Source organism: Salmo salar, chromosome 06 (assembly GCF_965601325.2).
Source record: "Salmo salar chromosome 06, fSalSal1, whole genome shotgun sequence".
In the NCBI taxonomy this organism is placed as follows: Eukaryota; Metazoa; Chordata; class Actinopteri; order Salmoniformes; family Salmonidae; genus Salmo; species Salmo salar.
In genome coordinates, this window is record NC_138296.1 from 4,785,955 (window position 1) to 4,799,153 (window position 13,199).

The window sequence follows — 13,199 nt, forward strand, 5'->3', positions numbered from 1 at the left end:
ACAGACTGCACCCCAGTCACAGGCTACACCCCAGTCACAGGCTACACCACAGTCACAGACTGCACCACAGTCACAGGCTACACCCCAGTCACAGGCTGCACCACAGTCACAGGCTACACCCCAGTCACAGGCTACACCCCAGTCACAGGCTACACCCCAGTCACAGGCTACACCCCAGTCACAGGCTGCACCCCAGTCACAGGCTACACCCCAGTCACAGGCTACACCCCAGTCACAGGCTACACCCCAGTCACAGGCTGCACCCCAGTCACAGGCTACACCCCAGTCACAGGCTGCACCCCAGTCACAGGCTGCACCACAGTCACAGGCTACAGCCCAGTCAGAGGCTACACCCCAGTCACAGGCTGCACCACAGTCACAGGCTACACCCCAGTCACAGGCTACACCCCAGTCACAGGCTACACCACAGTCACAGGCTACACCCCAGTCACAGGCTACACCACAGTCACAGGCTGCACCCCAGTCACAGGCTGCACCCCAGTCACAGGCTACACCCCAGTCACAGGCTGCACCCCAGTCACAGGCTACACCCCAGTCACAGGCTACACCCCAGTCACAGGCTACACCCCAGTCACAGGCTACACCCCAGTCACAGGCTGCACCCCAGTCACAGGCTACACCCCAGTCACAGGCTACACCCCAGTCACAGGCTGCACCCCAGTCACAGGCTACACCACAGTCACAGGCTGCACCCCAGTCACAGGCTGCACCACAGTCACAGACTACACCCCAGTCACAGGCTGCACCCCAGTCACAGGCTACACCACAGTCACAGGCTGCACCCCAGTCACAGGCTGCACCACAGTCACAGACTACACCCCAGTCACAGACTGCACCCCAGTCACAGGCTACAACACAAGAAGATACATCTGCATGGTAACAGGCATATTTGGGCAGAAAGAGTGAAGGTGTGTGTGTGTGTGTGTGTGTGTGTGTGTGTGTGTGTGTGTGTGTGTATAAACCCTCCTCTCGACAACAGGTGAAGGATGAGATGGAATAGAATCTGAAGGAAGAGACAACAAAACAAACTGTCAAATGAAGAGCAGAGAGAGAGAGAAAATACAAACCCTCCAACCCAAAAAGGCCTGTGGCGTTGAAAGCTTTGACTATGTACAGACTCAGTGAGTATAGCCTTGCTATTGAGAAAGGCCGCCATAGGCAGACCTGGCAGGCTATGAGCAAACTGCCCACAAAATGAGGTGGAAACTGAGCTGTAGTTCCTAACCTCCTGCCCAATGTATGACCATATTAGAGACACATATTTCCCTCAGATTACACAGACCCACAAAGAATTCAAAAACAAACCCAAAAACTTCCATATCTGTTGGGTGAAATACCACAGTGTCCCATCACAGAGGTATCGCGGTAGAGAGAGAGGTAGAGAAGTAGAGAGAGAGGTAGAGAAGTAGAGAGAGAGGTAGAGAAGTAGAGAGAGAGAGAGAGAGGTTGAGAAAGAGAGAGAGAGAGAGAGAGAGAGAGAGAGAGAGGGGTAGAAAGAGAGAAGTAGAAAGAGAGACAGAGGAAGAGAGAGAGAGGTAGAGAGAGAGGGGTAGAGAAGTAGAGAGAGGGAGAGAGAGGTTGAGAGAGGGAGAGAGAGGGGTAGAAAGAGAGAAGTAGAGAGAGAGAGGTAGAGAGAGAGAGGTAGAGAGGGAGAGAGAGAGGTTGAGAGAGGTAGAAAGAGAGAAGTAGGTAGAGAGAGAGGTAGAGAGAGAGGTAGAGAGAGAGGTTGAGAGAGAGGTTGAGAGGTGAGAGAGGTAGAGAGGGAGAGAGAGAGGTTGAGAGAGAGGGGTAGAAAGAGAGAAGTAGAGAGAGAGAGAGGTTGAGAGGTAGAGAGAGGTGGAGAGAGAGAGAGGTATAGAGAAGTAGAGAGGGAGAGAGAGAGGTTGAGAGAAGTAGAGGGAGAGAGGTTGAGAGACAGAGAGGTAGAGAGAGGTGGAGAGAGAGAGAGGTAGAGAGGGAGAGAGGTAGAGAGAGGTGGAGAGAGAGAGAGGGAGAGAGGTTGAGAGACAGAGAGAGGTAGAGAGAAGTAGAGAGGGAGAGAGACAGAATTGTACTCTAGTAGCCTCCCTGCTAATCCTCAGTAATGTTCTTAGAGCTCTGAGAAGCAGGTGGTTCTAGCACAGCTACTCTCTCTGATTATCTTCATTCTCTCTCTCTGATTATCTTCATTCTCTCTCTCTGATTATCTTCATTCTCTCTCTCTCTCTCTGATTATCTTCATTCTCTCTCTCTCTCTCTCTCTCTCTCTGATTATCTTCATTCTCTCTCTCTCTCTCTCTCTCTCTCTGTCTCTCTCTCTCTGATCATCTTCATTCTCTCTCTCTCTCTCTCTCTGATTATCTTCATTCTCTCTCTCTGATTATCTTCATTCTCTCTCTCTCTCTCTCTCTCTCTCTGATCATCTTCATTCTCTCTCTCTCTCTGATCATCTTCATTCTCTCTCTCTCTCTGATCATCTTCATTCTCTCTCTCTGTCTCTCAATTCAATTCAATTCGCTTTATTGGCATGACGTAACAATATACATATTGCCAAAGCTTATTTTGGATATTTACAATATAAAAATAAATAAAAAATGAGAATCAAATATTGTCAACGGGACAACAGTAACAACAATAACCAAGGGTCAAAATAACCAACACATTCAACAATAACAATAATCATACAGTAGAGGACATGTGCAGGTTTATTGGTCTGTCAGACACTGTCCCTCAACTTATGGCAGGCAGCAATGTAGTGCGCTGCCAACCCACAGCTCTCTGCGTCCTCCCCCAACAGGATGGGTAGCCTATCCTCATCAGAGAGGTCTGTGAAACCTTGAATAAGGGTTTCAAATTTGGGGAAATGACACTCTCTAATTGTTTTATATTTTTGACATTTAGTCAGGAAATGCAGCTCCGTCTCAGGTTCTGCTGTTGTGCAGTGGTTGCACAGCCTTTCCTCTACAGGGAGCCAGGTTTTCCTGTGTCTACCCTTCTCAATGGCAAGGCTGTGCTCACTGAGCCTGTACTTTGTCAAGGTTTTTCTAAGGTTTTGATCAGTAACCATGGTCAAATATTTAGCCACGGTGTACTGTCGATTTAGGGCCAGATAGCACTGCATTTTGCTTTGTGTTTGTGCTTGTGTTTCCCAATAAGCAATGTAGTTTTGTTTTGACTGTGTTGTAATTTGGTTTATTCTGATTGATTGGATGTTCTGGTCCTAAGGCTTCAGTGTGTTAGTAGAACAGGTTTGTGAACTCAGCCCCAGGACCAGCTGGATGAGGGGACTCTCTCTCTCTCTCTGATCATCTTCATTCTCTCTCTCTGTCTCTCTCTCTCTGATCATCTTCATTCTCTCTCTCTGTCTCTGATCATCTTCATTCTCTCTCTCTGATCATCTTCATTCTCTCTCTCTCTCTGTCTCTCTCTCTCTCTCTCTCTGATCATCTTCTCTCTCTCTCTCTCTCTCTCTCTCTCTCTCTCTCTCTCTCTCTCTCTCTCTCTCTCTCTCTCTCTCTCTCTCTCTCTCTCTCTCTCTCTCTCTCTCTCTCTCTCTCTCTCTCTCTCTCTCTCTCTCTCTCTCTCTCTCTCTCTCTCTCTCTTCTCTCTCTCTCTCTCTCTCTCTCTCTCTCTCTCTCTCTCTCTCTCTCTCTCTCTCTCTCTCTCTCTCTCTCTCTCTCTCTCTCTCTCTCTCTCTCTCTCTCTCTCTCTCTCTCTCTCTCTCTCTCTCTCTCTCTCTCTCTCTCTCTCTCTCTCTCTCTCTCTCTCTCTCTCTCTCTCTCTCTCTCTCTCTCTCTCACACACACACACACACACACACACACACACACACACACACACACATACATATATATATATATGTGTACAGGGTGTATTTGGGACCCACTCTGTTTTCCAAGGGAAATGTCTCAGACAGCACAGTACTCACCTGTTACCTCCTCTGCATTGGGGTCAATGAGACGGTCCAGCCCGTAGTCCATGGCACTGTGTGTCCGACGCTGTGGACACACCAAGCACCTGTTTAGTCAGTCTGATGTGCTGTAGCTCAACATATTATCTCCAGAGTCTGGAGCACAGACCCCTGGGTAAGGAACTGGAGCACAGACCCCTGGGTAAGGAAGTGGAGCACAGACCCCTGGGTAAGGAACTGGAGCACAGACCCCTGGGTAAGGAAGTGGAGCACAGACCCCTGGGTAAGGAAGTGGGTAAGGAAGTGGAGCACAGACCCCTGGGTAAGGAAGTGGAGCACAGACCCCTGGGTAAGGAAGTGGAGCACAGACCCCCTGGGTAAGGAAGTGGAGCACAGACCCCTGGGTAAGGAAGTGGAGCACAGACCCCTGGGTAAGGAAGTGGGGCACAGACCCCTGGGTAAGGAAGTGGAGCACAGACCCCTGGGTAAGGAAGTGGGGCACAGACCCCTGGGTAAGGAAGTGGAGCACAGACCCCTGGGTAAGGAAGTGGGTAAGGAAGTGGAGCACAGACCCCTGGGTAAGGAAGTGGAGCACAGACCCCTGGGTAAGGAAGTGGAGCACAGACCCCTGGGTAAGGAAGTGGAGCACAGACCCCTGGGTAAGGAAGTGGAGCACAGACCCCTGGGTAAGGAAGTGGGGCACAGACCCCTGGGTAAGGAAGTGGAGCACAGACCCCTGGGTAAGGAAGTGGGGCACAGACCCCTGGGTAAGGAAGTGGAGCACAGACCCCTGGGTAAGGAAGTGGAGCACAGACCCCTGGGTAAGGAAGTGGAGCACAGACCCCTGGGTAAGGAAGTGGGGCACAGACCCGTGGGTAAGGAAGTGGAGCACAGACCCCTGGGTAAGGAAGTGGGGCACAGACCCCTGGGTAAGGAAGTGGAGCACAGTCCCCTGGGTAAGGAAGTGGGGAGACTCAGAAAGAAACATCATATGATCATGCTGCATTGTTAATGGTCTCCAACGAGCAGACCGATGTTTTTCTAACAGATCTGGTACCAACATCCTCAATCATTGTTCATTTTGAATGAGAACATTATATTACTTGTATTTAATTGTTTTTATTTAACCCTTAAGTTGACTGAGAACACGTTCTCATTTACAGCAACGTCCTGGGGAATAGTTACAGGGGAGAGGAGGGGGGATGAATGAACCAATAGGAAGCTACTTGAACATGCTCCAACTCCTTTCTGCCTCTAATTAGTCCTTTTGGAAGTTTTTCCTGGTAAACCCTTTTGTTGGATTTTCCTCAGCGTTGTCAAGCACCCCTCCTAGTTTCCTGCTGCAGTGTGGAGGCCTACCTGAACTGAGTAACAGGTTTGATTTTCCCCATGTCCTAAAAACACCTGGTATCTTTTTCTCTGTGTTCTATTACATCACACACAGTCCTTGGAGATGTTCTCCCCCCCCCCCCAATGTTTCAACTGATGACCCCTGTTAGTTCTCCTGTAGTGGTTGACTGTGTGCGATACAGACTGGATGGAGCCCAGTAGACCTCTAGTTCTGAATGAGGCCTGCTGTAGTTCTGCTGCTGTTCTGTCTGTCTGGACCACGGCCTCGTGGCTACAGTGAGACACAATAACACTCAACATCTCTATGCAGGAAACTGGTAGTCCACCCAGCAGCCTTTAGTTCAAAGTTAAGTTGAAAGACTGAAAAGAATGAGACTGTTATGTTGAAAGAAAAGTTTTGTTGAGAAAAAAAAAGAACAGAAACAGTTGTTGGGGATAAAATGACTTTGTTTGTTATTGAAACGAGGCGTAGTATTGTATCATTAACAGACTAGAGAAACTTGTTGTTATTATTGGTCATGTAATAACACTACAGGTCTCATTCAGGTCTCATAGAGGTCTCATAGAGGTCTCATACAGGTCTCAGAGGTCTCATACAGGTCTCATCATTCAGGTCTCAGAGGTCTCATACAGGTCTCATACAGGTCTCATACAGGTCTCATACAGGTCTCAGAGGTCTCATACAGGTCTCATCATTCAGGTCTCAGAGGTCTCATACAGGTCTCATAGAGGTCTCATACAGGTCTCATACAGGTCTCATACAGGTCTCATACAGGTCTCATACAGGTCTCATACAGGTCTCATAGAGGTCTCATAGAGGTCTCATACAGGTCTCATACAGGTCTCATACAGGTCTCATACAGGTCTCATTCAGGTCTCATTCAGGTCTCATAGAGCCTCATAGAGGTCTCATTCAGGTCTCATAGAGGTCTCATAGAGGTCTCATCATTCAGGTCTCATACAGGTCTCAGAGGTCTCATAGAGGTCTCATAGAGGTCTCATAGAGGTCTCATTCAGGTCTCATACAGGTCTCATACAGGTCTCATAGAGGTCTCATAGAGGTCTCATTCAGGTCTCATCATTCAGGTCTCATACAGATCTCATACAGGTCTCATTCAGATCTACAGACTAAGAGGGAAGGTGTGAGCTGATATAGTTCCTATGTGATGCGTATTAACACTACTGGGTGATACAACTATAACTGGAGTATTCTGCGTAGGGATATGACTGTGAATTTAACTTGTCATTAATCATGTAGCTGTTTAGCAGAGATACCCCATTGTAGTCACTAGTCAAGTGAGTTCCACATTAAATAACCTAAAAGGATACACTTGCCTCCGAGCTGTTTACTACCACATCAAACTTTACGGCGGGGTCAGAGTAAATTCCATCACGAAACAGAGTCACAGTGAAAGGAGAGAGAGCAGGACTAGACGCTATGGACCTCATAGGCTGACAGCAACAATATCCTGTCCTTGTGGACACACACACACAACCACTTTGGTCGGTCTGTACTCACTGGTGGTCTGTGTACTATCCAGTAGGCTCTCTCCTGACAGTCCAACACCACTCTGTCTGGCTTCTTCCTCTCTTTACTAGCCCTGACAGACAGACAGACAGACAGACAGACAGACAGACAGACAGACAGACAGACAGACAGACAGACAGACAGACAGACAGACAGACAGAACACATATCGGAGAAACAGACAGGGGAAAGGAGGTAGATAGAGGAAACAAAGAAAGACAGGTCACTATTGAATTACACCTGGTCTTGGGGACCCACAAGGTGTGCAGGCTTTTATTCATCCAAGCACTAACACATCTGATTCAAATAATCACACAGCTCTTGATTAGGTGAATCAGACATGTTAATGCTGGGCTGAATAATCACACAGCTCTTGATTAGGTGAATCAGACATGTTAGTGCTGGGCTGAATAATCACACAGCTCTTGATTAGGTGAATCAGACATGTTAATGCTGGGCTGAATAATCACACAGCTCTTGATTAGGTGAATCAGACATGTTAGTGCTGGGCTGAATAATCACACAGCTCTTGATTAGGTGAATCAGACATGTTAGTGCTGGGCTGAATAATCACACAGCTCTTGATTAGGTGAATCAGACATGTTAGTGCTGGGCTGAATAATCACACAGCTCTTGATTAGGTGAATCAGACATGTTAATGCTGGGCTGAATAATCACACAGCTCTTGATTAGGTGAATTGGGCATGTTAGTGCTGGGCTGGATCAAAAGCCTGCACAGTGTGTGGGTCCCTACCAACACATAAACAGTAGTCTAATCCAGTCTTCAGACAACAGAAGGTTACATACTTGTACTGTTCTGTAGCCTGCATCACGATGAAATCCCACTTGGGGTTCATCCATTTGTGGAGATTGTCGTAGTGTTGCTGTTGAAAACAACAGATGTTTGACTAAAATAACTAAAAGTCAAATAGATAGATGACAAATCCACCGAAGATAAAAGAACAGAATCATGTATAAAGAAATATCTTGCTCCTCAATTCTGCTTTGGATCCCCCAGACAACAGAATATAACCAACACCAGCCCTTAACCCACCACTATAGCCCTATGGGTGAGACAGCTACTGTACCTGACATTAACAGTCATTTAGCAGACGCTCTTATCCACAGATAGCTAGGTGAGACAACCACATATCACTGGCGTAGTAAGTGGGATTTATTTAAGATGGCCATTTTTTCCCCCAGTCTTTTTTCTCCCACCCGTAGTACCTGCTCATAGGGCTCCAGCATCCCCTTCTTCCGGATGTTTCTCCTGGCCAGGTAGATGGCTTTAGGGAGAGAGAGGGGAAGTATACGACACGTTATTTACCACATCTTTACCTCAGCCAGGTGCAGAAAACTGGGTTAATATATGATCAGTTTGTCTACGTGAGAACATGTGACTCAGAATGTTATTGTGTCACTATCTTAACTAGCTGGAACAACAGCCACATTAACAAGTAGCTGGCAGGGCTTAAAAACAGCTGTCACTGAAACGCTGACGATTCATGTTTGCTTTTCAATCCACAATCTGAATCCCTCCACAGCCTCAGAGGATCTAGATACTTTTCCTAACCTCTCTGGATTACAACCAAATTATGATCAGTGTACTATGTTACGTATTGGATCACAAAAAAAAAATATTATTTTACATTACCGTGTAGTTTACCAATAAAATGGTCTGACGGTGATGTTGGCATAATCGGTATTTATATCCCGAAAGAAAGAAATTCTCACTCTAATACATTTGAATAGAATGTTAGCAAACATAGATAAGATGTTACTACGATGGAAAGGAAAATATCTGTCTATTTGTGGAAAAATCACCCTGATTAACTCTTTACTCATATCACAGTTTACCTTGATTAACTCTTTACTCATATCACAGTTTACCTTGATTAACTCTTTAGTCATATCACGGTTTACCCTGATTAACTCTTTAGTCATATCCCAGTTTACCCTGATTAACTCTTTAGTCATATCCCAGTTTACCCTGATTAACTCTTTAGTCATATCCCTGATTAACTCTTTAGTCATATCCCAGTTTACCCTGATTAACTCTTTAGTCATATCCCAGTTTACCCTGATTAACTCTTTAGTCATATCCCAGTTTACCCTGATTAACTCTTTAGTCATATCCCTGATTAACTCTTTAGTCATATCCCAGTTTACCCTGATTAACTCTTTAGTCATATCCCAGTTTACCCTGATTAACTCTTTAGTCATATCCCAGTTTACCCTGATTAACTCTGTAGTCATATCCCTGATTAACTCTTTAGTCATATCCCAGTTTACCCTGATTAACTCTTTAGTCATATCCCAGTTTACCCTGATTAACTCTTTAGTCATATCCCTGATTAACTCTTTAGTCATATCCCAGTTTACCCTGATTAACTCTTTAGTCATATCCCAGTTTACCCTGATTAACTCTTTAGTCATATTCCAGTTTACCCTGATTAACTCTTTAGTCATATCCCTGATTAACTCTTTAGTCATATCCCAGTTTACCCTGATTAACTCTTTAGTCATATCCCTGATTAACTCTTTAGTCATATCCCAGTTTACCCTGATTAACTCTTTAGTCATATCCCAGTTTACCCTGATTAACTCTTTAGTCATATCCCTGATTAACTCTTTAGTCATATCCCAGTTTACCCTGATTAACTCTTTAGTCATATCCCAGTTTACCCTGATTAACTCTTTAGTCATATCCCAGTTTACCCTGATTAACTCTTTAGTCATATCCCTGATTAACTCTTTAGTCATATCCCAGTTTACCCTGATTAACTCTTTAGTCATATCCCAGTTTACCCTGATTAACTCTTTAGTCATATCCCTGATTAACTCTTTAGTCATATCCCAGTTTACCCTGATTAACTCTTTAGTCATATCCCAGTTTACCCTGATTAACTCTTTAGTCATATTCCAGTTTACCCTGATTAACTCTTTAGTCATATCCCTGATTAACTCTTTAGTCATATCCCAGTTTACCCTGATTAACTCTTTAGTCATATCCCTGATTAACTCTTTAGTCATATCCCAGTTTACCCTGATTAACTCTTTAGTCATATCCCAGTTTACCCTGATTAACTCTTTAGTCATATCCCTGATTAACTCTTTAGTCATATCCCAGTTTACCCTGATTAACTCTTTAGTCATATCCCTGATTAACTCTTTAGTCATATCCCAGTTTACCCTGATTAACTCTTTAGTCATATCCCTGATTAACTCTTTAGTCATATCCCAGTTTACCCTGATTAACTCTTTAGTCATATCCCAGTTTACCCTGATTAACTCTTTAGTCATATCCCTGATTAACTCTTTAGTCATATCCCAGTTTACCCTGATTAACTCTTTAGTCATATCCCAGTTTACCCTGATTAACTCTTTAGTCATATTCCAGTTTACCCTGATTAACTCTTTAGTCATATCCCTGATTAACTCTTTAGTCATATCCCAGTTTACCCTGATTAACTCTTTAGTCATATTCCAGTTTACCCTGATTAACTCTTTAGTCATATTCCAGTTTACCCTGATTAACTCTTTAGTAATATCCCAGTTTACCCTGATTAACTCTTTAGTCATATCCCAGTTTACCCTGATTAACTCTTTAGTCATATTCCAGTTTACCCTGATTAACTCATTAGTCATATCCCAGTTTACCCTGATTAACTCTTTAGTCATATCCCAGTTTACCCTGATTAACTCTTTAGTCATATCCCAGTTTACCCTGATTAACTCTTTAGTCATATCCCAGTTTACCCTGATTAACTCTTTAGTCATATCCCTGATTAACTCTTTAGTCATATCCCAGTTTACCCTGATTAACTCTTTAGTCATATCCCAGTTTACCCTGATTAACTCTTTAGTCATATTCCAGTTTACCCTGATTAACTCTTTAGTCATATCCCTGATTAACTCTTTAGTCATATCCCAGTTTACCCTGATTAACTCTTTAGTCATATCCCTGATTAACTCTTTAGTCATATCCCAGTTTACCCTGATTAACTCTTTAGTCATATCCCAGTTTACCCTGATTAACTCTTTAGTCATATCCCTGATTAACTCTTTAGTCATATCCCAGTTTACCCTGATTAACTCTTTAGTCATATCCCAGTTTACCCTGATTAACTCTTTAGTCATATCCCAGTTTACCCTGATTAACTCTTTAGTCATATCCCTGATTAACTCTTTAGTCATATCCCAGTTTACCCTGATTAACTCTTTAGTCATATCCCAGTTTACCCTGATTAACTCTTTAGTCATATCCCTGATTAACTCTTTAGTCATATCCCAGTTTACCCTGATTAACTCTTTAGTCATATCCCAGTTTACCCTGATTAACTCTTTAGTCATATTCCAGTTTACCCTGATTAACTCTTTAGTCATATCCCTGATTAACTCTTTAGTCATATCCCAGTTTACCCTGATTAACTCTTTAGTCATATCCCTGATTAACTCTTTAGTCATATCCCAGTTTACCCTGATTAACTCTTTAGTCATATCCCAGTTTACCCTGATTAACTCTTTAGTCATATCCCTGATTAACTCTTTAGTCATATCCCAGTTTACCCTGATTAACTCTTTAGTCATATCCCTGATTAACTCTTTAGTCATATCCCAGTTTACCCTGATTAACTCTTTAGTCATATCCCTGATTAACTCTTTAGTCATATCCCAGTTTACCCTGATTAACTCTTTAGTCATATCCCAGTTTACCCTGATTAACTCTTTAGTCATATCCCTGATTAACTCTTTAGTCATATCCCAGTTTACCCTGATTAACTCTTTAGTCATATCCCAGTTTACCCTGATTAACTCTTTAGTCATATTCCAGTTTACCCTGATTAACTCTTTAGTCATATCCCTGATTAACTCTTTAGTCATATCCCAGTTTACCCTGATTAACTCTTTAGTCATATTCCAGTTTACCCTGATTAACTCTTTAGTCATATTCCAGTTTACCCTGATTAACTCTTTAGTAATATCCCAGTTTACCCTGATTAACTCTTTAGTCATATCCCAGTTTACCCTGATTAACTCTTTAGTCATATTCCAGTTTACCCTGATTAACTCATTAGTCATATCCCAGTTTACCCTGATTAACTCTTTAGTCATATCCCAGTTTACCCTGATTAACTCTTTAGTCATATCCCAGTTTACCCTGATTAACTCTTTAGTCATATCCCAGTTTACCCTGATTAACTCTTTAGTCATATCCCAGTTTACCCTGATTAACTCTTTAGTCATATTCCAGTTTACCCTGATTAACTCATTAGTCATATCCCAGTTTACCCTGATTAACTCTTTAGTCATATCCCAGTTTACCCTGATTAACTCTTTAGTCATATCCCAGTTTACCCTGATTAACTTTTTAGTCATATCCCAGTTTACCCTGATTAACTCTTTAGTCATATCCCTGATTAACTCTTTAGTCATATCCCAGTTTACCCTGATTAACTCTTTAGTCATATCCCTGATTAACTCTTTAGTCATATCCCAGTTTACCCTGATTAACTCTTTAGTCATATCCCAGTTTACCCTGATTAACTCTTTAGTCATATCCCTGATTAACTCTTTAGTCATATCCCAGTTTACCCTGATTAACTCTTTAGTCATATCCCTGATTAACTCTTTAGTCATATCCCAGTTTACCCTGATTAACTCTTTAGTCATATCCCAGTTTACCCTGATTAACTCTTTAGTCATATCCCAGTTTACCCTGATTAACTCTTTAGTCATATCCCTGATTAACTCTTTAGTCATATCCCAGTTTACCCTGATTAACTCTTTAGTCATATCCCAGTTTACCCTGATTAACTCTTTAGTCATATTCCAGTTTACCCTGATTAACTCTTTAGTCATATCCCTGATTAACTCTTTAGTCATATCCCAGTTTACCCTGATTAACTCTTTAGTCATATCCCTGATTAACTCTTTAGTCATATCCCAGTTTACCCTGATTAACTCTTTAGTCATATCCCAGTTTACCCTGATTAACTCTTTAGTCATATCCCTGATTAACTCTTTAGTCATATCCCAGTTTACCCTGATTAACTCTTTAGTCATATCCCAGTTTACCCTGATTAACTCTTTAGTCATATTCCAGTTTACCCTGATTAACTCTTTAGTCATATCCCTGATTAACTCTTTAGTCATATCCCAGTTTACCCTGATTAACTCTTTAGTCATATCCCAGTTTACCCTGATTAACTCTTTAGTCATATCCCAGTTTACCCTGATTAACTCTTTAGTCATATCCCTGATTAACTCTTTAGTCATATCCCAGTTTACCCTGATTAACTCTTTAGTCATATCCCAGTTTACCCTGATTAACTCTTTAGTCATATCCCTGATTAACTCTTTAGTCATATCCCAGTTTACCCTGATTAACTCTTTAGTCATATCCCTGATT

At 43.0% G+C, this 13,199-nt stretch overlaps 1 protein-coding gene across 3 annotated transcripts in view; it reads right to left on the reverse strand.

Moving 5' to 3' along the window:
* LOC106592109 (regulator of G-protein signaling 9) overlaps window positions 1–13,199 on the reverse strand; it is a 37,862-nt gene that overhangs the window by 8,087 nt on the left and 16,576 nt on the right. For 2 of the 3 annotated variants that reach the window (XM_082976263.1, XM_082976264.1), the window contains 4 exons: window positions 8,015–8,073; window positions 7,595–7,671; window positions 6,780–6,861; window positions 3,936–3,998 (listed from right to left, as the gene is read on the reverse strand). In XM_082976263.1, the coding sequence (XP_082832389.1) occupies window positions 3,936–3,998; window positions 6,780–6,861; window positions 7,595–7,671; window positions 8,015–8,073 (281 nt within the window). The remainder of the gene's footprint in view (window positions 1–3,935; window positions 3,999–6,779; window positions 6,862–7,594; window positions 7,672–8,014; window positions 8,074–13,199) is intronic. The other variant, XM_082976265.1, reaches the window with a different exon arrangement.